The 27,298-nt window shown below is 45.5% G+C and overlaps 1 protein-coding gene across 4 annotated transcripts; it reads right to left on the bottom strand.

Annotated features, from left to right (window-relative positions):
• Positions 1–310: 310 nt before the first annotated feature.
• On the bottom strand, positions 311–20,813 carry PRPSAP2 (phosphoribosyl pyrophosphate synthetase associated protein 2). Of its 4 annotated transcripts, XM_065908842.1 has the most exons (13): positions 20,678–20,807; positions 16,471–16,707; positions 16,268–16,362; positions 15,895–16,045; positions 14,983–15,035; positions 14,394–14,460; positions 12,464–12,636; positions 10,451–10,566; positions 7,743–7,798; positions 6,453–6,601; positions 5,356–5,426; positions 4,089–4,235; positions 311–1,002 (listed from the first exon to the last, which is right to left on the bottom strand). In XM_065908842.1, exons 4-13 carry the CDS (start codon positions 16,011–16,013, stop codon positions 844–846), a joined length of 1,110 nt encoding a protein of 369 aa, XP_065764914.1. In that variant the 5' UTR covers positions 16,014–16,045; positions 16,268–16,362; positions 16,471–16,707; positions 20,678–20,807; the 3' UTR covers positions 311–843. The 4 variants fall into 4 exon arrangements, with proteins under 4 accessions (XP_065764914.1, XP_065764915.1, XP_065764916.1 ...); XM_065908843.1 differs by lacking the exon at positions 16,471–16,707 and having other exon boundaries at positions 20,678–20,813; XM_065908844.1 differs by lacking the exons at positions 16,471–16,707; positions 20,678–20,807 and adding an exon at positions 20,615–20,634.
• Positions 20,814–27,298: the final 6,485 nt, after the last annotated feature.

The following is a 27,298-nucleotide window of genomic DNA, read 5'->3' as shown; positions in this document are numbered from 1 at the left end:
ACTGTGCTATCTGACAAGGAGCAGAACAAAGCCACACCAAGATGCAGACGGCAGCTCATGCCGACTCCTGACCTGACCCCAGTGGCTCATGCTGGTGTCCCAACTCCTCTCCTGCTGCAGTCAAGTGACTATGCGTCATGAACGTGCAGGGCCCTGGACAAACAGAACAGGGAACATTACATCCCAAAGACACAACTATACCACCCAAAGTTGCAGAAATCCCCACAAGCTGACCAACACTTCAACATCCACACATGGATATTCAGCTTCCACTTTATTTTAGTTATAAAACCATTGCCAAAACACAAAATTTAAAAAAAAACACACAAACACAGTATGTTTTTATTCCTTCTTTTGTTGCAGAAAATAAATAACCGTCACATATTCCATATGCTTGTCTATAAAAGCGTTTCTAAAAATGTAATTTACTGGATTTAACAGCATAATCTTTTTGGCTTTTCAACTGCAGTATCATACAGCAGATCATTTTATTTTACTAACTTTTTAAAAGCACTTGGGCTGCAGCAACTTTCGATAAAGGCCGTTTGTGAGCTTAAAAGTTTTTTTTCCAAGTTATTTTTTAAACGGTTAAACTGAATACAACCAGGTCTTAATTTATTCTATTTAGGAGGAGAATATGGTTTTTCTTTTATAAAAATTGCCCCTCAAACTCACAAACACCCAAATGGACATAAAAAGTGGGTCTATCTTCATAGAAATTAACAAAAGGAAGGAACAAGACACAGACGGCCCCCGTGAAATGCATCCAGCCGGGCATGCGCCTCAGAGTACGGACGCTCACGACTCCAGTGTGGCCCTCGGGACTTTTTAAGAGAACAGTGTTCAGTCATCTAAACCTATGTTTCTGAAAAGGTAGGACATGGACTCCCCATTGTGAATCCGACGGATGGCTTCCGAGAGGGTCATGCTGATATCCACAGTTTTGATTTTGGGGCACTGGAGCTTCTGGATTTCATGTGGAATTGTATTGGTAACCACCACCTGCCAATCAAGAGGAAGAAAGGAGACGTCGTAACACCAAGTAATCTCCTGGATGGATATGAAAACGTGACACATTCTCACCCTTTTGAGGTCCTACTTCCAGGACTGGGGTCTACTCTGCCTTCAGTATGAGTTCAGTCAGTGTGAACACAATCTACATCTTAGGTTAAGGTTTGCACCCACTGTGACAGCTATAGAGACAGATGACAGAAAGTATGGGCAAGGACGTGAAGAAACTGGAAGACTCATTCACTGCTGGTGGGAATGCAAACTGGTTCAGCTGTGTTGGATAACAGCCTGGAGGTTCCTCAAATGGTTAAACATACAGTTACTGTGTGACCCAGCAATTCTTCTCCTAGGTAGACACCCAAGAGAAATGAAAACATCTCCATCTGAAAACCTGTACATAAAAGTACGCAATAGTGTTATTTACAATAGTTAAAAAGAGGAAACAACCCAAATTATGAATAGAAAGCAAAATGTGCTACATCCAGGCAATGAAATACCATTAGGCAAAAATAAGGAATGAAGTACTGACACCTGCTGCAACACGGGTGAACTTTCAAAACATTATGCTAGTGAAAGGAGCCAGACACCAAAGGCATGTATTATACGACTCCATTTATATGAGAAGGCCGGGTTAGGTAAACCTGTTATAGAGACAGACAGCGGATTAGCAGCCACCTAAAGATGAGTGGGTTGAGAAGAAACGGAGGCAGACAACAGGTAAGGAGTTCCACTGTGGCAGCCTGAAAATGTTCTAAAAGTGGGGGTGGTAATGGCTGCACAGTTCTGTGAAAATACTGAAGATTATTATATACTTAATTTTTAAAAATGAATTTGTATTGGAGTATAGTTGACTTACGATGTGTTAGTTTCTGTTGTACAGCACAGTGAATCAATTATACATATGCACATATCCACTCCTTTTTAGCTGCTTTTCCATACACGGCATTACAGAGTACTGATGGGTAGAGTGCCCTGTGCTATACACCAGGTCCTTGTTGATCATCTATTTTATACATCATAGTGTGTATATGTCAATCCAAATCTCCCGGTTTATCCCTCTCCCTCTGTCCCCCTTGGTGACCACAAGTTTGTTTTCTACATCTGTGACTAGTTCTGTTTTGTAAATAGGCTCATTTGTACCATTTTTTAAAGACTCCACATATAAGCAATATATGACATTTGTCTTTCTAGTATACTTTAAATGGGTCAGTCATAAAGCATGTGAATTATAGACCTTCCTCCCACCTACCATCCAAGCTTTCACTTTACATGGTTTCAGTCACCCCCAGTCAACCTTGGTCTGAAAACATTACATGGAAGGTTCCAGAAATAAATAACCCAAACGTCTTAAATCATGCAGAGAGCCGAGTAGTGTAAGGAAACCTCACACCGTGGTGCCCCATCTGGGAGGGGACTCATCCCTCTGTCCGGCAGACCCCACCCCGGCAGTGACTCACAGTGCCTGTGACCAGTGGACCCTTATTTGACTTAATAATGGCCCCAGACCACAGAGCAGTGATACTGGCAATTCAGATACACCAAAGAGAAGCTGCTAAGTGTTTCCTTTAAGCAAAAAGGCAAAAGTTCTCAGGGAAAGAAAAAAATTTTGTGCACTGAGATTGTGAAGATCCCTGGTAAGAATGAATCATCCATCTGTGAAATTGTGTACAAACTCATGCTGGTTTTGCTGCTGTACCTCAAACCACAAAAGTTATGGCTACAGTGTGTGGTAAGTGCTTAGTTAAGAAAAAAAGGCACTAAATTTGCACAATAAGGTATGTTGTTATAATAGTTATATTTTATCATTACTTATTGTTAATCTCCTACTGTGCCTAAGAAACTTCATCACAGACTACACACAGGGTTCAGTACTATCCTGCACAGTTTTGGACATCCCCTGGCAGGCCGAGGAACCCATCCCCTGTGGATAAGTGGGGACTTTGGACTTCCCTTGTGGCTCAGCTGGTAAAGAATCCTGCAATGTGGGAGACCTGGGTTCAATCCCTGGGTTAGGAAGATCCCCTGGAGAAGGGAAATGCTACCCACTCCAGTATTCTTGCCTGGAGAATTCCATGGTCTGTATAGTCCATGGGGTCACACAGAGTCGGACACGACTGAGCGACTTTCACTTTCCAGTGTATCTCAATAAAGCTGCTATTTTAAAAAGTTAAGATTTGATAAAACATCTAAAAAAGGAGAAACAAGCATTTTCCAAAAGCTATAAATAAAAAAAAAACCTCAGTCTTCTTTAAAAGAAACAGAGGATGGGAATACTTCTCAAGTTATTATTTATAATACATATTTCCTATTTCAAAATAAGCCTCAAGACAGCTCATAACAAGAAAGTCCACACACGAGACTTGAATGGGACGGTCAGGGATCATGCCAAACCAGTACCAAGAATGCAATCACCTGGCCACCGTGAGGACTCAGACTGGCTCTCTGCCTGATCTTCCAGGAATGTACAGGAGACAGCATTTTTATTTCTTAAAAGATAATAAACATGTGATTCACACAATTGCTCTCCAGCCAGCCAGGCCCTGGGCCAAGGTGGACAGAGCACAGCAGGGATGCCTGCTTGGCTCACTTCACCAGCCAGGTGCTGGGCCGAGGTGGACAGAGCAGGGCAGGGACGCCTGCTCGGCTCACTTCAGCCAGGTGCCACAGGCAGGTAGGAAGATGGCCAGCATGCCCTCCTCTCTGTCACATTACGGGTGTCTGTCAGGGGGAGCTGGGCCTCAGCATCAGGCAAATAGGGTCTGAACCCACGTGCACCTCATGGCTGCCCAACCTGAGGTCTCTGCATGTCTCTCACTCTCTCCACAGGGGTGTATCGGAGCTCAGGGTGGATGTGTGCCTGACCCCGGGCAGTACTTGCAGGCACTGTGTACTCCATCGATAGAAGTTACTAAAACTACCACCCACTGCTGCTGTCAGGAGCAGAGGCTACGGACAGTGACCAACAAACAGCACTCATGCCAGGAATCCACTCTTAACTCTCCACCTGCTCTTGCGACCTCAGGACAGGGGCCCACGTACACCAGCAGCTGTGCCCACACGTGGCCCAGCTCTGTTACCTCATCGATGGCGGACTCCTCAATCAGTCGGGGGGCGTCAGAGGACAGTAGGCCGTGGGTCGCCATCACAAAGATCTTATATGCACCCCTCTCCTTTAAGGTCTCTGCGGCGGCCAGGAAGCTGTCTACATCGTCGATGATGTCATCCTGGCATTACAGACGCAGCAAAAGACATGAGCACTTGTGCAAAGGTGAGTCTAGACTATGTGGAGAGAGGAGGGACTAAAGACATGTGCAGAGGTGAGTCTAGACCATGGGGAGAAAGGAGGGACTGAACACATGCGCAAAGGTGAGTCTAGACCATGGGGAGAGGGGAGGGGCTAATTCTGCTGTGACATGCTCGCTGTCCACGGTGACCCGGTCCAGACAGCAAGGTCACTGGCTTCCGTGGTGTTCCCTCTGGGCCTCCCAGCTGGAGAGTCATGACAGCTGTCACTTCACGGCCCCTGGGCCCTTGTCTCTCTGTCCCTACTCTCCAGAGCAATGCTCCACCAGGCAGGGGCTGCAGGAACACGCACCCATACGTTCATGCCCAGTACGGCATCTGTTAGGAGATGCTTTGACTCCACCAGGTTCTTTCCCCTTTGGTGCTACTTTTCCAATATTTTCCAAATTTTCTCCTGGGTGTATGGAAAATGGGGTCTTATATATATTTTTATAATGGAAAAACAATAATTACTATTAACAAAATACACAGTCTAGTGGTTTCTAATCTCACAGACTCCCAGTATGAGGTAATAGAAAATACATATGGTGGTTTCTGTCCCTGGATCCTGACAGCAGGCTTCTAAAGCACCTGTAGATGCCTCAGTAACGAGAGCACGACAAGAGTCTCTTGTCTTTACTCGGTGACTCTGGAGGGCTCCTGGGTGGGGCTGGTCCCAGAAAGACCAGGCCATGATGAGAAGCTCGGCATTTTCAGCCCCCTCAACTCCTCCAGAGAAGGGAGAGGGCTGGAAATGGAGTTAATGACCCCCTCACAGGGTTCAGGGAGCTTCTGGGAAGTTAGTGTCTGCCTGGGTTCTGAGAGCTGTTCTAGGACATGTCCGAGTCCAAGGAGGGTCCTGGGAGTCATGTTGGACAGAAGTTGGAGGTCACCTAACAACTCCCAGTTTTTGGACCAAAGCAAACATTTAGCCTAAGACACCCACCAACTTAAGTGAGACTTACCTGGCCATCGCACGATCCCCAGCACAATTAACAAGGTGAGCTGACAAGCTAACAAGGGTAAATACGACAATCAGTAACACAGAAGAGGCACACGTACCACAATGATGGCGATCCTTCCTCCTACGTCACCAACAACTGTGATCGGGGGCTTTTCTTTAGGAATCAGCACTGGTCAGAAGAGAACACACACACAAGTTTCTGCATCTGATTTCCTGACATCCCTTTATCTGCCTAAAAGCAGAGCCCCCAAAAGAATTCAATTGTCAAAAATCCTGATCCAGGAACAACACAGAAGCCTGGCTCTCATCACCCAGACCAGAGGTCAGTGCTGCTCCTACACAGACATCGCCACACATGGTCCTGTCTCCCCTCGCCCTTTCCAAGAGCCATTCGTCTTCCCATGAGTGCCCCTGCCCTACTCCCCTTCCCCTAAGCCCCAAATTCCAACCTTCTCCTAAAATCTGTCTTCTCTCTTGCTAATCTGCCTGTTGACAGTTTTATTTCACTGCAGCCTCCTGAGCAGTGAACCTAAAGAGGCTAGAGGAAAACCTTTTTCTCCCTAACAGACTCAAACAAAAGCAGTATTTTTTCCCCATTGAAAAGGCGTTATTAAAGCTTGAAAGAAGTTTCTTAAAGACAAAAACAAACTTATGCACAACTCCAACAGCCAGTCACAACCACATTCCTCATGTTCCCTCCTGACCCAGGCAGAAGACAGTGAATAAGACACTCTGCCTTATTCACACACATTCCTTAGGTTTTCTCTTGTTTCCAGTCAATTCTTTCAAAGGGCTGCATAATGAGTTGTGCTGATGCGACATTCTTCACCAAGGCCTCCCCTTTGAACTATTTACTTGTCTAGTATTTTGCATCAGAAATAACAGGACCGTGAATAACTTGTGCACCTAAAGCTTTCTGCCCACGTTAACCTCTGCTCTAGCACACACTACTGAGTGGACGAATGCAATCCCTGTTGGGCCACAAGTGAATCTAAACTGGGCATGTTCATGGGTCTTGCTGGGACCAGACAGACCGCTGCTAAGAGGCCATCAGAGATGCATTTGTCACAGTCAGAAAAAGGTACCAGTTTTTGTCAACTTAAGAAACAAAAAGACAAGAAGTACTTCACATTCAATAAAGAAATTAAGTCAGCCTTAAAGGCAAAGAGGAAGTGACCCGGGGCTGCGTGCTTACTGGGGATCTCCAGGCTGGGGTGGATGGCAGCTGCGCTCCTGACCATGGGCGGGGAGTGCCGCCCATCCACCAGGTCAGACTCTGCGTCCTGTGCTTCCCCGTGAATCACCGCGATGCCCAGTCGCAGGCGCTCAGCGAAAGACTGGGCCCTAGGGAGAGCAGGAGATGGGTCACAGCCACACAAAGTGGTTTCTGCTCATGTCTACAGAGAAGTATCACAGGAACTCAGAAAACGAAGTTTCCCAAGAGATTCGTAAAAAAGGAGAATGAAACAACCTCAGCTTCTGGGAATCAAGGACGGAGTGTGGAGAACCCACATGACACATGTCCCCCTGCGGGGCCTGTGGGTACGCAGCCAGCGAGTGAGCCTGTGTTATAGGCTAGTTCACCTCCCTGAAGCCTCTGCTTCCTCACTTGGAGCTATGCACTCTACCTGCTCACCTGGTTAACAGTGAGAACCAACACATGAGACAAAGCATGCTAACTATTCAGCAGAGTATGAAGGCTCAAATGACGGGGAGCATTTTTTAGCAATAAAGTATTTTTAGATGAAGGGATGTACAATGTTTGTAGTACATAACACTACTGCATACTGAATAGACTGTGGTGTAGTGTAAACATAACTTTATATGCATTGGGAGACCAAACGTCCATGTGACTCACTTTACTGAGACATTGTTTTCTGGAACCCACACCACCCCCAGGGCATGTCTGTGTCTGACACCCTTTCAGTCAAACACAACTGCAGGTTCTGTACCCCCGGCTTATCAGTTACTCCAGTTACATGGAACTCTCAGCACTGCCCCATTTGCACAACTGCAGTGTCTGAAAGTTTTGTAAAATGTCACTTTTTAACACATACCAATCAGTGGCTTCTTGGCTGGATAGAATTATCTGTTAATAAATTACTGAGTTCTCTGAATAAAAGGCAGTAAACAACCTCAAAATATATTCGCTGGTATCCCCCCCCCTGCCGCCCCCCGCTGGTATTTTAAATCACAGATGTGAAGATGAACCACCAGCAGCTACCCAAGTGCAAGACTAGGACTCTACAGTCCTGGACGGTTTCTGGTAGGAAATGTGACCGGCAGTCACAGACGGGGACTGAGACAAGGGAGGGTGATGAATCATCACCTAATAAATGAAATCGGCAGACAGGCTGTACACTGTCAGTCCCCAGTCAAAAAGCTCCCCCAGAGTGGGAGCTACTGCAATGGGACCCAGAACACTGGGATTCAATGGGCTGGACTCAGGTGTGGCTTTGCACAGCAGCTGTGAGCGCCCACCTACCTCTTGGCTGAGGCCGGAGACTTGGCCACGATGACTGCGTTCCTGTAGTCTGGGATCTGAGAAGAGGAGGGGCTGGGTGACTGCCATGTCTCAAAAGGCTGCTCACACCAGCTCCACAGTCAATAAAAAGCAACACCCCAACACACTCAGAAATGTCAGCTGGTCACATGAACATTTTCCAAAAAGAGAGAAAACTCAAAGTAAATTTCCTCTTTGGAAAATGAAGAAATGCTTACCTAAGAAAAAAATTTATCATTAAGGCATGAATCTCATAGACTTATTTTAAGAAAAAAGTAAAAAAAAAAAAAAAGAAAGAAAAAAGTAGAGTTAATCAGTAATAAACTCATATCTAAGTGGCAGCAAAGATGCTTTTATAAAGTCAACAGGAAGTCCTCTCACGGACCCTTGTTACATGTAATTTCACAGCCCAAGGATGATAGTCACTGTACCTGAATCGAAGGTATTTGTCAACTTCTAAACAAGTGATTACTTAATGTAACTGTCACAGCCAACGAAGAAAGAAACCAAACTGCTAACAGAATCAGCCCAGCACTCTTTACAAAGATACTAAGAGCCTTTAAGAAAACAAGCAAATGTCGGTCTACATTGAAGCCTTTCACTTTGAGCATCTGAGTGATCTGGATGAAGATGATAACAAATGAAGAGACACCCAGTACCAACTCCTCAGAGTTCACAGGACAGAACTAGCAATGCTTTTCAGCTAAGCAGTAGTTTACTGTTTCTGATTTTATCTGGGCAATATTTTCAAATCATGTGCTTAAAATCTAATCACTTCATTAAATTATGCTATTCCATTCAGATATATCCCCCATTGATTTCTCACAATTATGCTAGATTGGTGAAATGGAACATAAGCACTCACCACCATCTAGAATATTGCACAATGCCTAGCATGTGGAAAAAACTAAATAATCAATACTCAGTAAACAAACAAAACCCTGATGAATTTGAAGAAGGTTCTATTACAGATATACCTACTTGCATAAGATGTCTCTCCATTTGGTCCATCTATACACATAAATAGCACAAAATATTTTCATTTTCGCATGTTCCTCATCTTTCCTGGGAGTCTTTATGAACTGTTTTATGTACTTCCATGCCTCATGGAACATCATCAAACAGCACCAAACCCAACCAAGAGGAGAAATAACTAATGAAGGAACAATTACTAAAGCAAAGAAAAGGAAACTTTAAAAGAAAGGACTTTTTAATAAAAACAGGTCTACTTTCTCCTTGGGACTCAAAACAGGAAATCATATGCTTAAAGAAAGAACAAGTTGTTATGAAGGTGGAGTTCATTATGGTCAAAGTAAGAAGGTCAGCAGCTGGCTGGTTCAGGGGCAGGATGGACACAGCTGTAAGAAAATGTCAGCGAGAGCAAGCCATGGAATTTACCCACCAATTCAGTACAGGAAAAAGCAAAACTTGAACAAAACACAGTTAAATAACATATAGACTAGATACAAGATTTTCAATATCTAATAACTCCTGAAGAAAGAAATGAAAAATCCAAATTACAGAAAACAAAATTCTTAGGGAATGGAAAGGCCCCACTGAGCATCCAGTGAGATGTATGAAGATGGTTCATCTCACTGGATGCTGGTTCATGGGTCATAGATGTTCACAGACATGCCATGCAGAGATTTCAAAACCACAGCAAAAAGATAAAGCACTATCTCACACGGGGAATTCTAAATGCAGATTAATACAGCCCTTCAGACAATCTTAATTTTTGCAGTATTTAGTAAAATATTAAAAATGTAGATACTTTTCAATCATGATTCCACTTACTAGTATATCTCGAAGAGCATTTGTTTAAGTACTGAGAAAAGCAGGTACTGCTTTTAGTACTGAAGTACTTTAAGTACTGAGAAAAGAATTTTCAGTGCAACATTATTTAAAAATTTTTTGAAAATAAAATATTTCACTTAAAAGAATGAAAAATTAAACCACCTAATATCCAGTCAAGAGGGAAATGGATGAAAAACCTGTGGCTCTTTTAAACTTGTGCTATTAATACCTAAACAGGCAGCTACTTACATTTAAATTAACTAAACTCAAATGAAATCAAGGATTCCATTCTCTAGTCACACTGGGCAGTTCAGCTGCCATTCTGAAGGCAGAGTAAACATTTTCACTGGCATAGAAAGTACTATCCATTACAATTGGTCTGAACTTTGGAATACTGTGTAACAATCATGAAGAAAGAGGTAATCCTATATATCTGAACATGGAAAGACCACCAGACACCAGTTCAGGAAAGGAAAGAAAGTTACATAACAAGAGGAAAGGAAAGAAAGTTTCAGAACAACACAAACAATATATCAACTCCTTTTTTTTCCCCCCATACAAATCAATATCTGCAACTATGTGTATATTGTAGAGGGAGAGAAGGTAAATTCAGAAGGCACTAAGAGGATTCAGGATTCAGGACAGACCCCAGGCTGGAGTTAGGGAGTGCCCTGCAGAGGGTCCAGCCCAGGCTGGTGATTCTAGGGACCTGAGGTTCAAGAGAAAAAAGAGCAACTTTCAGAGCTCCACAGATGAAGAGTTTCAAGTATACCAGTTATATTCATAAAGTCAACTTTAAGCAGAACACTTCAATGTTAATTCTTCATCGAGCCCAAGGAGATGGAGATGCATGTTTCAGCCTTAAATAGAAGGTTGAGAAGTCTGAGCTAACTCACCTCCTCCTGAATGTACTGTAAGAGGAAGGGAGATGCTCTCAAGTTGTCAACAGGAATATTGAAGAAGCCCTGGATTTCCTTCTGGTGTAAATCCATAGTAATGAGGTGAGTCAGACCTTTGAAAATAAAGCAGACACACACACAGAGGTTGTTTCATGACCAGTTGCACTGTATGAATAAGGACTATATAAAACAAGATACTATATGGAATAAATTACTATCTAAAATTACTCTCTCATCAAAAACTCAGCATCTTTATTCCTCAGATTCTTAGTACAATGAGATTATGAGATAATAGAAAATATAAACGCTGGTCTCTGCCCCCAGGACAGAACTCCTAACCCCTTGTCACTCCCTCAGTGCTAAGAGCACCGGGAGTATCTTTTGTTGTCACATCTGGTTGTGACCCCATCTCTGACACAGAGCTCCTGAAAGTTCTGGAGATGGGCTTCTGGACGTGGCTGGTCACCTTGACGGGAAGCTTGTCATTACCAGGCTCCCCGCCCCTACTGTCCAGAGAGGGGGAGGAACTGGACATAGAGCTGATGAACGACCACGCCTCCCTAAGGCCCCAAGAGCAAGGGCTCTGGGGAGTATCCGGGTGGTGAACATGGGGATGCCCCCTCTCCTAAGCAGGTGGGAACCTGGGCTTTCCCTCCTCAGAAGGGAAAGACTGGTGACTCTCCTTACAGAGAGATGCACGGTTTTCACACCAATTTAAAAGAGACAAAATCACAGCGATGAAGAAACGCCTCTGATAATTCTATGAGAGAGATTCCCTCTCCCTGAAGTTGTGTCAGTAGGTGTGATAAAGCCAAATTAAGACATAATGTCTTCAGATATTAAGGTAAACCTCACATGCCTGTAACTGGGAAAAATGAAGAATCTTCATCCCACTGGCTTCTTGAAGGATATTTGAAATGGAAATACTTACATACACATACACACACATACATATAATTCAATTGGAAAAATTTTATAAAGCAAAATTTGCCCAAAAGAGCAAGAAAGCCTGGTGGCCCATCATGAGCAAGACTAGGAGGGCAGGGGACCTTCTCGAGAGCTCGGTGGCCCATCTGCTCCCTTCAGCAAAATTCTCAACAGGGTGTGCCTGGAAGTCACTAGGGTTCAGGTCTGGTCATTTTCTGTTTTGGTTTTGTCTTCTTTGAAATGCTACAGGAGAAATTTATCCTGCATTAAGTGTGTTAAAATGTAGTGATATGGGGACTTTTTATTCTTTTCTGTCTGTGCAACTCTGTGAAGTGTGCCTTCTATGGTCATATACACAAGTACACATTTGTGTGCGTGTGCACACACACAGAGTAACAACTCTGAAATTATTTAGAAACAAGAGGAGACACTTAGGATGTTACTGAAAAATGCACAAAACAAAATAACACATAGGGCTTGTAAAATATGCCAAGCTGTCCTGGGAAAGAGAAGAGGTGAAAATAAAGAGAGTTGCTGTGTTAGAGTAGCTGATTCCAATGCCTTTTCTACTTTATTTATTTATTTTTCTCTCTCTTTTTTTTTTTTTTTTTAATTTTATTTTATTAGTTGGAGGCCAATTACTTCACAACATTTCAGTGGGTTTTGACATACATTGACACGAATCAGCCATAGAGTTATACGTATTCCCCATCCCGATCCCCCCTCCCACCTCCCTCTCCACCTGACTCCTCTCCAATTTTAGTATATGTGCTGCCGAAGCGAGCACCCTTTTCTACTTTAAAAACGGCCTCAATAGGACTGCCACCTGCCATTTCAACTTTTTAATCTTTTAAACAAAGAATTTAGGAAAAAATAAGTTGTCCTCATGAGCTTTGTGTTCAGAGAGTTTGGACCAGGAGCAAACTGTCAGCTTGGGCATCTGTTATAGATTCACCATCTGGAAGCTACATCACTCTGGGCACTCTGTCCAACACTCTGAGTCAGTGAAGATGAGGCTTTAAGATTCCTCAGGTAAAAATGCAACTCCCAGACCCCCATCAACCATCAATGCCGGTCCCTCACCAGCTTTGCACATCATGGAGGCTAGCAGCTTGGAAACGATGGAGCCCCTCTTTCTCATCTTGCACTGCTTGCTGTAGGGGAAGTAGGGGACCACGCCGATGATGCTCTTGGCACAGGAGGTCTTACAGGCGTACACCATGATCAGGAGCTCCATGATGGTGGTATTCACATCCCTGCAACCCAAGGGCGAAGACCAGCAGGGACGGTGTCAGACTTGCCACGACCTTTCTCAGTCCCAGCTAAGCATCAGCAACATGCCATGCTCGCCTTGGCCAAGACAGGCTCCAGACACAGAAGAGACAAACACCACTCTTCTCAGGCCTCCACCAGTAGCCCCCACGCCGCCTCTCAGCCAATGACTCTACTTCCTTTCCCACCAAGAACAGCACTGTTCACTCCAGTTTACTCAGGACAGAGCCCCAGAGGCATCCTTAGCTGCCCTCCTGTCCAGACACAGGCAGCATCTCACACTCCAGTGCTGCCCAGGCCGAGGCCCACCTACCCAAGGGACGGCAACAGCTGCACCCACACACTCCCCGCCCCCTCCCCCTGTGCCTGGCAGTCTGTCTGCAGCCACTCTCTGCATAGCGCCTGGCTGATCTTAGAGTCACGGTCAGACCACAGACTCTCTGCCCAGGAACCAGGGATGGTTTCCCACTCAGCCTGTGGCAGATGCCTGAGGCCCCACCAGGCTCCTGAGGCCCCTTCTGGATCTGCCCCACTCCCTCTCCCACTCCACTCCTCCTCCATGCTCCTCCATGCCAGTCCTCACACCACCTGAGGGCCCTCTGTCCAGGGCCCCCCATTCCTGCCTGGAATGACCTCCTCACCAGCTGGCACCGGCTTCCAGTGTTTGTCAGAGGTCACCCACCGATCCACCCTCACTCCAGCCTCCTGCCACCGTCATGCCAGTTTCCTTGCACACTGTGCTGGTTTTCTCCACAGACCTTGTCACCTCCTGACAAACTGGATAATCTACTTGTTCATTATGTCACTTGCATGTCACAGAACACAGGTGCCATGAAGATCAGGATCTGTGATCCATTCTAATCTTTCACGCCTCTTGCACACCTGACACATGTCTGTGAATAAGTGAGTGCATGAAAGAGCAATGGGAAGCCTGGAGATTTTGGGTGAGCAGGTTCTCTGGATTACAGAAAACTTAAGTCAATGGACATAATTTTCTTAACTTAAACATTTTCTTAAACTTTTAGTAAAAAGAGGCACTTATTTTACATATAAATGTACATTTAGCATGCAGCGATTTTTGGACTCTCTAGGCTAAAAACTGATGTACTATACAAACTCATTTCTAGACATTATTAAAAACTGCTGAGTTAAAATTTTCATCTAAGAGCCTTTAGGGACATGTGTAGACAGAGTGGCGTTTGATAAAGGAATGGTGCAGACACCTCACTGCACTGAATCTTCTACCCCAGTGCACACGCCTGTGACTCAACAATTTCTAGAACACACGGCTCCCAGAAGTCACGGCAGACAGAGACATACCTGCCTTCACTACTATCTCTCTTCTCCTTTAACTTCTGTGGCAGGACAGCACATAGTGATCACATTTAAATTATCTGCAGGAAAAGCTTTGAGAACCCCAACTAAGTGAACACCTCTCCTGCTGCTTGTTCTCTTTGGGAACTAGTAGAGCTTCCCTACAAGCTCTATGAGACTCTGGCTCCTGACAGTGAATGTCACAGGTGCTCACTGTCCCATGCCTCTCCCCCAGCGTGCAGGTATTCCCACACAGAAAGGACACAGGAAAGTCAGCAACTATGTCAGAAAGATCAGTTGAGTAAGATCAGGTTAGTTTTAAAACAATCTTAGCCCTTCTTGTCTGGGCAACTCTTATTATGCTAGACATTCAAGCCCAAACAGAGACCCAGAAAGCAACAACATTTCTGGTGGATAAGCTACTCACTTTGAAACAGTCTGAATGATGAAAACATCTTTTCCCCTCACAGATTCTTGAATTTGTACTCTTGTTTCTGGCAGAAAAAGGGGAAATGAGAAGAAGGGTGAACAAGGCACATCATTTTAAAAAAACCCACAGGAAAATCTGCACCATTCCCCAAGGTTATAAACTATGGAAACTGGAAGTGTTACAAACTCACTACAAGGCTTTAGATTCCATGGAGGATAATGAACACATTGTGATTAACACACTTTGAAAATGCCACCTGACACCAGGGCCACACCAGACACGTGCACTCTGCCTCAGGGGACAGATTCAACCCAGGCCAAGCTCATGCTTCCGTCAGCTGACAGCAACTGCCTTCGGGTGAGGTCTGAGGATGAGCCTCTAAGTCCCCAGCTGTGACCGGCCCCAGATTCTCTATGTAGCTGGTATTAGTGGGGGCGGGAACACCATGATGGCCCACCCCTGTCTGCCTTCCTACAGACGGAACTCACTGGACACTAATGCTGACTGCTCAGTCATGGAGGGTGAGGGCCGGGCTGGAATGGCAGGTACCACAAAAAAGCCATCACAAGGGAAGAGGATCACTCACCTCGGTCAGGCTCCTGATAAACCTGCACCTTGCCCATCTCCACCCCCAGCCGCCTAGAGAAGAGAAAGAGGGAAAAAGGGGAAACAGTAATAAAACAGATACAACATCTTTACTATTAAGATGATTTAGAAATTGATGAAAATAAAACAAATTTTAAAAATAGAGATATTGCTATTATAAAATTTAAAGTGGATCTCAAATTGTTTGGTCACCTAGCCCATCGCACCTCCACCCTACACCTACCCAGTCCTCGGGCTCCCTGCGCTCCAGTCACATTCCTACTGTCCTCTTTCTGCCTGGAGGGCTCTGCCCCAAATCCCACTTGCTGCCATTTGGTGTTTCTTAATTTACATTCCACCCACAGGTTTAGAGGCACTTGAGCACCTGAGCTGAGGCGGCACGACCTGCCCCATCTCTGATTTTCCTGCGCAGATCACTACCTTAAGTTATCCTGTTTGTGTGTTTGTTGACTTCCTCCTTGACTGGCGCCTCCACTAAAGAAGGAAGGATTCTGACCGGCTTGTTCACTGTTATACCCCAGTATCTAGATCAAAGTATAGTAAACAGCAGGGGTTCAGTATTTACTTAATAAGTTACTAAAATTATACTGAACTGTAACCTGTGAACTAACTTCATACAGCATAGACACTTCATTGTTCTCTGTACTCAAAGAGCTCTATGCAAATGTAGCAGCTCACACCATCGCTGGCACTCAGGAGTCCCTGGTAAATGTCTCCTGAATCCATGTGTAGGAGTGATGACAGTTTACAAAAGGTGAACCCTTAGTGCACGGATGACATGCAGATTCACTGTAAAATATTTGCTGTCAAAGTTAACACCAGCGCCAATATGAATATCAAATGTAAACCACCACTGAACAAGCACAGACTTTAACAGTGTGATTATACTCACTCAGCGATCTTCTTTGAAAGCTCCATACACGATGAATTCGAATTTGCTGAAAACAACACCAGACCCCCTTTGGTTATGTTCATCTTGGCTTCTGATTCAGGTGGCGCCACACAAAACATCAAAACCTTCTTGGTTTTCCAATTCTCAGCGCCTAGAAAGATACCAAATATGTTAAAAACTGTCATATGAGATGAAATACACCTGAATATTTTTGAACAGCAAATGAGCTGAAGGAAATTAGTTTTTACCATAATAGAGTCTTTCACATTGAACGGGTATATGGACAAGCAGGGAGTCTATTTGAATTTATGGAAAGATGTCATCATACGACTCAATTATTTTCTTGACTACTGGGAATAAATGATAAACTTACAAGAAAGGTGGAGCTGAAGAGCTCAGTGTTTTACTGTTTGCTGCTTAAAGTCAATTACGACAACCTCCTTTTAGTTTCTGACAACAAAATTCCTCCTGGATTAACACACAGAAAAATGGCAGAGCCATTAGCAAGGACAAGAACTGACTGATCCTTAAACAATGAATAAATAACCCATCCACACCCAGCTTTCCCTGTAATACCTGTTTACCACAAACCCCCTCCTCGGCCTTGCAGCTGTCCTGGGTTCTGTCTAAGCCTGACCAGGTCATCGGCACTTTCCTCAACTGGAACACAAGGTTGAGCAGATTACAATAATCTTGAAGGAAAGTGACTCAGTCACATAACTGACCAGCAGCAAGGCACACAGAAAGACCCTGGCCTAGAGGCCTTCAGAGTCATCCACATGTTCCTCCTCCTTCCACTCTGGGGCGAGTATCCTGATGGAGAAAGGCAAGCAGAGGACTGGGTGCAGGATCAGCAGTCCAGGAGGCCTGGGGGATGGAGGAGTCTTCCGAGCAAGCCGGCCACATTAACGCAGCCGTTATGTTTATTCGGCTGGCTCTTGGAAGGTTGGTAGAGGGAGCAAAAGCCTGGAGCCCATATCTTAATTGTTATTCTTAAATTTTAATTACACAAGTACGTTCTTGTCAAAAACTGAAACATGAGAGTTTAGACTAACGTCACCAGTTCTGATCCGATCACAGGCTCCTCCCACCTACCTCCCTGGAAGAGACAGTTCTTATTACTGGTTTGATACAGATACCATCGGGCTGTTTACACATTTACACATGTGATCCCCATTAAAAGAAAATGTATAAAAATTCATTTGTAACATAAAAAGGGACCATCATACATATCTATCTCTAATCTGCTTTATTTTGAAACAATATATTTGAGAACCCAAGCAGAAAGCAGAGACCCATTGTGCACTTTTTAACCGTTGCCAGTGCTCCCTGGTGCAGCCAGGTCACCAACGCAAACAGGCCTCCCTGTGCACGCATCTTCCTCTGCAGCAACTGCCAGGGGGCATGGGTGGGTGACTCATGGTCCCACAAGCAGGCTAGGAGAAAACACTTCTTCAGAGGCCTTTCACAGTGGGAAACGTGGGCCACCCCACTGGACTTGGCCTATTAATTACAAACAGAAACATATGAACAGCTGGCCAAAGCCCTAAGGAGACCAAGAAGGACCACTGGTGTGTATACCGGAAAGTGGCTTTGAAGCAGGGATGAGCAAGGTACATGCAGGCCAAAACAGGTTATTTCTGTAAATAAAACTATACTGGAACACAGTCAAGCTCACTGTTTACAAACTGACTATGGATGCAATGGTAGAGTTAGGTGTGGGCTACAAAACCTAAAATATTACCTGGCCCCCTACAGAAAATGCATGCCGACCCAGCTTTACAGTATAGCATCTGGGCAGGGGGGCTGGTGCAAGTGAAAGAAAGAATACTATTTAACCCTTAACACTCAGAATTGGAGGAGATCATGGTCTGTTCCTAAACAAAATACAGCTCATTCTCCTGTAGTTATGAACACAAGCTTTAGAGTCAACTCAGGTTTGCATCTTAGCTCCTATTTGCCCTCAATTTACTGCAAAATCTCACATAAACTAACCTCTCGCACCCTCATCCATGCCACTGTGAATACTGACCTTACAGGGTCACTGTAAGATTAGCTCCTGTACAGCACTTAACACACTGCCCCACATACAGGATACCCTTGGTAAATTGAAGTTACGAGGAGTCAGCTCGTAATATTTTCCCTATCTACTGAACAAGTACGTAATACACATAGGGGTGGCAACCTTTTTACATCTCCCAGTCTTCAAATAAGAAGCTTCTTAAAGGAAAACGGTGTTCTTGAGTGGACGTTTAACACTGAGAATCAGTGTCTGAGGGGAAGGAAGAGTCCTCAGAAGTAACTCAGTCCATCTCTAGAACTCCTACCAATGAGCCACTCCAGACACCTGAACAGTCCGGACCCAATGCCCACACCCTGAGGGATATCCCAGCCATTCCAAATCCTTCCTCAGAATACACAATGATTACTTTCCTGGCAGCTGCCACCTCTGGGCCTTGTCCCTTCCTTGAAGGTTTATGGGAAACCTCAAATTCCTTCTCCCCTCGGCAGTCCTCAGCCTATCTCAAGATGGCGCTCTTGGCCTGGGCCTGGCATTACTGATCATGGTTTTAAGTCCTTCATCACTGACCATGCTCTCTAGGGTTCCAGTCCAGGCAGAAGGTTTCAATAGTCAAAACCTAAGACCCCAACATGCCACAGGCAGGGAGATTGTTTGGGAACAAGTATCAGTACAGCCATGTTCTGCGACTGTCCATCTCAAGAGCTTGGCAAACAACAGAACTAGCTGCTAGTTTCAGTTCTCCTTTTCCTATTGTAAACTCAAATTGTTTTCTTTTCCAAGCTTCAGGAAGAGTTTTAAAGAAAATCCTCAGAAGCAAGATAATCACTGGGATGGGAGGGCAGAAAGTTCATTAGCGCAAGGTTTTAGTGTGAACAGAGTGTAAAGACAACATTCCCATTTCTCGCTCCATAAACTTCATTCACCCTTACATTTATCCTAAATTAACTCTGGAATGTGTGAGAATTATATATAACACATGAAAACACGCCCTTTCCATAGAATCTCAGCACTTCACACAAAGTGGGTCATACTTCTCTTTGAATGAGATGGGGCAATCTGTTAAGTCTCATGAACCAAACCTCACTGAAAAACCACTTGCTCTGTAAGTGCTAGCAGTCACCGTAAAAAAAATCATCCACACCTCAGACGAGAAAGGCTGGCATCAAGGTGTGTAAACACCCTCCATCTGAAGACAGCTGGAGTTGCAGTGTGAAGAGCCAATTTGTCTCCCCAGTTACCAGCTACCCGTTCTTGGCTTTCCCCTCTGGACAAGAGATAGAAGCCTGCTAAAAACAGCTTCCCCAGCAGAATTTAAGGCTCAGGACAGCAGAGACTTTTTTCCACCTATGCTCTTCTCTGCTGTGTACCCAGAGCCTAGAACAGCACCTGGCAGAGGGAGAGGCTCAGTACACGTCTGTCAGATAACATATGTTGGTCGAATAAAGCCTGACCTCACTGAGCTGCACTAATTAACACATAGAATTGAAAGTAGTTTGCAAGCTCAAAGGTGCCATAAAGAATTATTATTTTTATTCTGACGTTCTTCACATTTTGGGGATGTGAATTCTAAAAGAATTAGAAGGGTAAAGCCTAGATGTAATTAAGCCCCCATGCCTCTGGGATCCCAGGCACTCTGCTGTCTCTCCATCAGAATGTTTCCTTTCAGCTAAATACCATTTTCTGAGTGCTCTGAATTCTTATGACAACCCAGTAAAGCAGGTATTACACTGCAAGTCGACCCCTTTCAGACACAGTGCTGGGGGCAGGGTGAGGCTTGGAGATGAAGACACTTCCTCCAGGTGGCCCTCCTGGAAGCAGCAGACACCAGGTCAGCTTCAGCTTTTCTCCCAAAACCAAGGAGGGTGACCAAACACCCCGCATTACACGGGGGGAACCTGACAAACACCAGGTTATAAGAACGTCTGTAGTAAACACCCCTTGTTTGGAGAACAATTTATATCACGTGCCAAAGAAAGAACACATGACTCGGTATTTCCCCTTTGGAGAATTTATTGTAGGGAAAGAAGGGAAAAGCTCAATGATGGCCACTGCAAGGTTTTTCTAAGAGGATGACCATAAACATATAGAAAGTTACATAATGGGGGTAATTAAGTAAAACTCTGAATATACATTCAACATAATAAAAAATATCCCAGTAAATATCCCAGACTGTGTGAAAGTGCGTGTTAAGCGGGTACAGAGCGGAACTGGGTGATAAGAGCAATAGACCAAGTCGGGACAGGAATAGGGAGGAGACGGGCAGGATTTTGTGGGGTTCAATAATGTGGGCGAATCACTTATACTTGTGTACGGAACATCTTCACACATGAGAAATCACACTTTCTCACTCCAAATCTCCATCCCGAATTTCCTACTCCTTGCAAAAGCTACACACCCAAACCGCGCCAGTGTCAATAAAAGGGGGAAAAATCCGCACCATCACTGTGCAGTCGGGGCCCTGAACAGCAGAAGCCTGCCTCGCAGTCACATCCCCGCTGCCCTCGGGCTCTGAGGGCCGGCCGAGGAAGAAAGCATCTTTCCGGGCGACAGAGGCCGGCCCGGTACCGCGCTTCCGCCCGCGGCCGCAGGTCCCAGACCAGCCGGACCGGCCTCGCGCCAGGCCCGCGGACCCCGACAGACCGGACCGCGCTGAGGGCGGCACGCGGCCGGCCCCCACCGAGCCCCCCGCCCCTGTACCTGCGCCTCACAGGCCCGGCCCGCCGGCCGCGCCACCACCGTCGCCGGCTCCCGCCCGCCTACCTGGCCCCGACCCCAGCCCCGGCCCCGCCGCAGCTTCCGCTGCCGAAGGAGGAGCGCGCCGGTCCCCAGGCAGCCTGTCCAGGAGCAAAATGGCGACTCGGAGCCCGAGAACGGCGTCCGCGGCGACAGCGAGGCCTGGGGGCGGGGCCACGTGGGCGGGGCCTCAGGAGAGACCCCTGCGGGGGCGGGGCCCACAGAGGGGAGGGGCGTGGCCCACAGAGGGGAGGGGCGGGGCCTTCGAGTCCGGCAGGAAGGTGCTAGGCCGGACGAGGGGCGGGGCGAGGTCGTGAGAGGGGCGGGGCCAACTGGAGGGGTGGGGCCGGGTTAGGCGAGGGGCGGGGCAGAACCTCCAGTACCAGAGGAACGCGATCATCACCGACACGTGAAAGCGAGTGCGGACTTTGCTGTTTGGAATTACAAATATCTGGGTTCAAGTCTTCATTGGCCTGTACCTTGGGCATCTATTTCTGCTTTATCGACTATGCCAAAGCCTTTGACTGTGTGGATCACAATAAACTGTGGAAAATTCTGAAAGAGATGGGAATACCAGACCACCTGACATGCCTCTTGAGAAACCTATATGCAGGTCAGGAAGCAACATTTAGAACTGGACATGGAACAACAGACTGGTTCCAAATAGGAAAAGGAGTACGTCAAGGCTGTATATTGTCACCCTGCTTATTTAACTTATATGCAGAGTACATCATGAGAAACGTTGGGCTGGACGAAGCACAATCTGGAATCAAGATTTCCAGGAGAAATATCAATAACCTCAGATATGCAGATGACACCACCCTTTTGGCAGAAAGTGAAGAAGAACTAAAGAACCTCTTGATGAAAGTGAAAGAGGAGAGTGAAAAAGTTGGCTTAAAGCTCAACATTCAGAAAACTAAGATCATGGTATCCAGTCCCATCACTTCATGGCAAATAGATGGGGAAACAGTGGAAACAGTGAGAGACTTTATTTTGGGGGGCTCCAAAATCACTGCAGATGGTGATTACAGTCATGAAATTAAAAGACACTTACTCCTTGGAAGGAAAGTTATGACCAACCTAGGATAGTATATTAAAAAGCAGAGATGTTACTTTGCCAACAAATGTCCGTCTAGTCAAGGCTCTGGTTTTTCCAGTGGTCATGTATGGATGTGAGAATTGGACTGTGAAGAAAGCTGAGCACTGAACAATTGATTCTTTTGAACTGTGGTGTTAGAGAAGACTCTTGAGAGTCCCTTGGACTGCAAGGAGATCCAACCAGTCCATCCTAAGGGAGATCAGTCCTGGGTGTTCATTGGAAGGACTGATGCTGAAGCTGAAACTCCAATACTTTGGCCACCTGATGCGAAGAGTTGACTCATTTGAAAAGACCCTGATGCTGGGAGGGATTGGGGGCAGCAGGAGAAGGAGACGACAGAGGATGAGATGGTTGGATGGCATCACCGACTTGATGGACATGAGTTTGAGTAAACTCCGGGAGTTGGTGATGGACAGGGAGGCCTGGCGTGCTGTGATTCATGGGGTCGCAAAGAGTCGGACACGACTGAGCAACTGAACTGAACTTTGGGCAAACTCACTTCACCTGTTTGTGCCTCAGTTTCCGCAGCTGAAAAGTGGAGATGTTAGTAGCACCCATCTTAGGGATTGTTGGGAGGAGTAAGTAAAATAACACCTGCTGAGTTTCCAGTACAGTTCCTGGCGTATAGTAAACCCTCTATTGTGGTTAATTACAGTTATTTGCTTTGTTGTCCTTTCTTCTTTTATCATAAAGTAAGGAATTGGTGCTTGCCTGAGTTCCTTATAATTTGAGTATGTTTTATATATGTATAAAATGTAATAATTGCAAACACATATGGAGTGTGTCAGGTGAAGTGCTTACCACATATTAAACACTGTAACTTACTGTAATTTACTTAACCCTCACAGAAGTATGAGATGATCTTATTATCTTCATTTTAATAGTTGTGGGAACTGAAACACTGACATTAAACAAATTGCCTAATGACAAGGGCTTCCCTGGTGGCTCAGCCGTAAAGAATCCTCCTGCAATGCAGAAGACACAGGTTCGATCCCTGGGTCTGGAAGGTCCCCTGGTGAAGGAAATGGCTGCCCACTCCTGTATTCTTGCCTGGGAAATCCCGTGGACAGCGGAGCCTAGTGGGCTAGAGTCCATGGATTCTCAAAAGAAGGACACAACTGAGCGACTAAACGACAAAATAACAAACAACCTGGACAAAAACTTCAGTCCAGGTGGCCTGGCAGCATGGTCTGCACTAAGTCAGGCCCTATACCATGCCCCAGCTCCAGTTCTGCTTTGACTTTTTAACTAGTGTGAGACTTGAAATCGCTCACGAGAGGCAGCACAGCCAGCTAGAAGCAGCCGGTCCTCACAGTCTAACCTCCTAATTTACAGTGGGGAATACAAGCATCTCTATTTACGAACTATAAATTAAGTATAAAATGCTTTCTAATATGGAGTCATTTCCTTTGCCTGACAGCTTTACAGGGTCTTACCTCTGTGAGCAACAAGGCTGGTGAGCCCACAGACATATTCGCATACAAAACTGAATCCCCTTCTAGGGTGCTTTGGGTTCGCCCACTGCCTCCGCAATGACCTAACCCTGACGCATCTCACCTCCTGGTTTGGCTCTGCATTGGCTCCACCCAGCATTCCACGGTCCAAGTGACTGGATCTGACCAATCAGGGCCACTCATCCCTCTTAGATCCATGATTCTCTCCAAGGGCAGGCCTTTGAGCCAATCAGTTCAGTTCAGTTCAGTGGCTCAGTCATATCCGACTCTTTGCAACTCTGTGGACTGCAGCATGCCAGGCTTCCCTGTCCATCACCAACTCCCAGAGTTTACTCAAACTCTTGTCCATGGAGTTGGTGATGCCATCCAACCATCTCATCCTCTGTTGTCCCCTTCTCCTCCTGCCCTCAATCTTTCCCAGCATCAGGGTCTTTTCCAAGGAGTCAGTTCTTCGCATCAGGTGGCCAAAGTATTGGAGTTTCAGCTTCAGCATCAGTCCTTTCAATGAACACCTAGGACTGATCTCCTTTAGGATGGACTGGTTGGATCTCCTTGCAGTCCAAGGGCCTCTCAAGAGTCTTCTCCAACACCACAGTTCAAAAGCATCAATTCTTCGGCAGTCAGCTTTCTTTCTAATCCAGCTCTCACATCCATACATGACTACTGGAAAAACTATAGCTTTGACTAGATGGACATTTGTTGGCAAAGTAATGTCTTTGCTTTTTAATATGCTGTCTAGGTTGGTCATAGTTTTTCTTCCAAGGAGCAAGTGTCTTTTAATTTCATGGCTGCAGTCACCATCTGCAGTGATTTTGGAGCCCCCCAAAATAAAGGCTGTTACTGTTTCTACTGTTTCCGCCTGTTTCCCCATCTATTTGCCATGAAGTGATGGGACCAGATGACATGATCTTAGTTTTCTGAATGTTGAGTTTTAAGCCAACTTTTTTACTCTCCTCTTTCACTTTCGTCAGGAGGCTCTTTAGTTCTTCACTTTCTGCCATAAGGGTGGTGTCATCTGCATACTACATGTCATCTGCATGCCATAAGGTTGGTTTCTTCTGCATCTGAGCCAATGGGAGCGCGGAAGATGCTCGAGCCGCAGTGGGCTACCTCTCCAGTTGATGCAGTAAGAATAACTAGAGGATCCTGAATATGTAACACTGAATTCCTTCCCTCCATCCCTGAAGTCAGTGTGGACTGGGTTTCCATCATCACAGGGGCCTGGGTGTTCTCCCCTACTTACTTCTTATTGTTCTTTCCCACCAGCCTGTTCCCCTATCCCTGAAATACAGGGCCTTTGCATATGCTGTTTCTGCCTCTGGGGACAGGTTCCCTCCTGCTACCCTCTCCTCCATCAACTCCTATTTAAACTACATCTCAGTGCAATTGTCATTTTTAAGCCTTTCCTAAACCACTCACCTTCTCAAAGAAAAAAAAAAATTCGTGCACTTTTCCATCCTCAGGCTTATCATGATTGCTAATTGTGTATTTGTGTGTATGGTCATTTTATAAATATTCCCATCCCAGACCCTGCAGGCAAGTTCTTGTCTCTTCTGTTGATCACTGTTTCCCAGTACCCAGCACAGTGTCTGGCACAAGTGTGGTACTCGAGGAATGTCTGAGGGTGACCTCAGAATTACCTCCACCCCTGATGGAAAGGAGGTGGGCAGTAGCACCACACAGGGACAATATTCCTGATAATTTAAAAATTGTCTCTGCTGAGTCAGTATGAGCTAGCTCCCACATATCGTGCTCCCAGGATTTGGCAATGAAATTGCCAGTTTCTCATCAGTTTCTCCTCATTGCAGGCATGTAGTTTTCAGTTTCCTTTGCTCTGTTATATCAGATACCACTTATCCATCCACTTTCCATTCTCCAAGCTCTTTTGAAATCCCTCATAGACTGATGCCTTATTTCCCCCTCCTTCTTTATCCTTGGCGTTTAGGCCATGGGAGAGAGCCACGATGGACATCCAGCCCAGATGACCCTCTAGTGACTGCAGCCCCAGTCACGACCTGACTTCAACTATATGAGAGACCCCAAATGAGAACCAACCAGCTGAGCGAACTCAAGCCGCAAAAAAATTGAGAGATAATAATAGAACTTTGTACTAAGTTGCTGCGTTTGGTGGTGTCTTTTTGTGTGTGTGTGTCTTTTTTTTTCTCTCAATGTCTTGACTCACATCTATGGGTAATGAGCAAGAAAGGAGCAGAACCAGAATCTAAAGGTTATGGTCAGTTTTACTCTAATGAAGTTTTGGTTAGTCTATTTCTGAGCTTGATAATCGCTTGCAGAGCCTGCACATGATGGATGCTCAGTTTGCCTGCATCATGTCACTGACCACATTCAAGGGCACAGAGAATATGAATCAAGACACTCAATCCTAAGACATTGCCCTTCAACATTTTTTTAAGGAAAGAAAAGCATCTTTGCTAAAGTTTTATAGAAGGTTTTCAGCAGGGTGGTAAACCAGAAAACACAGACTTCTTCAAATGACTATTGAAACAAAAACAGAGGGACTTGACTGTCAGTCATTTTGACCAGGGTCTGTACCCAGCTTCCTCCACAGAAATGACCTCAGCCAGAGAGCTGAAGGCTCCTCTCTCAGCTAAAGTTTCCTCATCTGAAAAATGGGCGCTAAGATTAGCAGCCACATGGATTCCAGGTGGAGGATGACTTTTCCATGGAGTCAGAGAGTGGAAAGGCCACCAGAGGAAGCTGTTGTGCAGCTGTCTCCACACCCTCATATCTCTGGCTATCAGGAATGAACAAACGAAGCTTCAGTTTTTCCACAAGTGGAGGAGGATGGCAGCATGTTCAGCCGGGGGAGGCTGCAGAGGCCAGGGGCCTGGTTACTAGATAAGGGAAACTTGGAAGTTTCCATCTTTGTGTCCTTTCCTTCATCCTCTGGATTTTCTCCTTTTTAATACACAACCCCCTATTATCTTTCATGATGATTAATATTTACATACTATAAACAATTCAAACAAACCAGAAGAAAAAATTAAACAGATCTTTGTCATTATCTCATTATGGAGAGATAAGCACTTGACTTTTTTTTAACCTCCCTTTTCCCCTTAACGATTCCTGGTCAGGGAATTAAAATTCTACAAGCCATGAGGTGCAGCCAGAAGAGAGAAGGAGATTGCAGACTGTGTGATTCCCTTTGTGGGGATTCCCTGGAAAACTAATCCATGGTGACAGGAGGCAGGTCAGGGAGGCCTGCAAAGGGACAAGAAGGAATTTTTCACAAAGATGCAAAAGTTCTATCACATCATATAGCATGACAGCAGTCCACACAATGGTAATACTGTATTTTATGTAGAGTTATTGTTTGCTGTGGTTTAATTGGTCAGTCATGTTGGACTCTTTGCAACCCCATGGACTGTAGCTTTCTAGGCTCCTCTGTCCATGGAACTTCCCAGGCAGGAATACTGGAGTGGGTTGCCATTTCCTTCTCCAGGATGTCTTCCCAACCCACTGATGGAACCCAAGTCTCTTGTGGCTCCTGAATTGGCAGGCAGGGGTTTTTTTTTTTTTAGCCACTGGGCCACCAGGGAAGCCTTTTTGTAGAGTAGTTGTTGCTGTTCAGTCACCAAGTCAAGTCTGACTCTTTGTGACCCGATGGACTACAGTATGCCAGACTTCCTTGTCATTCACAATCACCCTGAATTTGCTCAAACTCATGTCCATTCAGTTGATGATGTCATCCAACCATCTCCTCCTTCTCCTCCTGCATTCAGTCTTGTCCAGCATCACGGTCATTTCCAATGAGTCAGCTCTTTGCATTGTATGGCCAAATTATCAGCTTCAGCATCAGTAGAGTATGCCTCCATAAAGTGTATCTATAGAAACCTGCTGGCCCCAAGGGCAGACCCTCTGTCCTACATGCTAGTCCCAGTGCACTTGTCCCCACGCATTTCCTGCCTGTTCCTTCCACATATACACCCCACCCCTCCACCGCTGGCTTCCATGGCCTCTGTGGCTTTTCCTCTGCTATTCTTGTTCATGCTCATCTCCTCCCTGCTCTGCTCTCCAGGGGGTCTTCCTGACTGAGAGACTGAACCCAACCCCACTGCAAAACCAGGTCTTCAG

Source organism: Muntiacus reevesi, chromosome 18 (assembly GCF_963930625.1).
Source record: "Muntiacus reevesi chromosome 18, mMunRee1.1, whole genome shotgun sequence".
Lineage (NCBI taxonomy): Eukaryota > Metazoa > Chordata > Mammalia > Artiodactyla > Cervidae > Muntiacus > Muntiacus reevesi.
Note: the sequence above shows the minus strand (reverse complement) of the source record. Positions and strands in the feature narration are given on the sequence as shown.

What these genes read in the sequence shown, in the direction of transcription:
- PRPSAP2 (XM_065908843.1), bottom strand. Translation starts at nt 16,013, where the DNA reads ATGTTTTGTGTGGCGCCACCTGAATCAGAAGCCAAGATGAACATAACC. An exon ending in TTATCAGGAGCCTGACCGAG is followed by an intron (nt 14,461 to 14,982) that starts GTGAGTGATCCT and finishes TTTTTCTGCCAG; the next exon opens with AAACAAGAGTACAAATTCAA. An exon ending in ATCATTCAGACTGTTTCAAA is followed by an intron (nt 12,637 to 14,393) that starts GTGAGTAGCTTA and finishes CTTGGGTTGCAG; the next exon opens with GGATGTGAATACCACCATCA.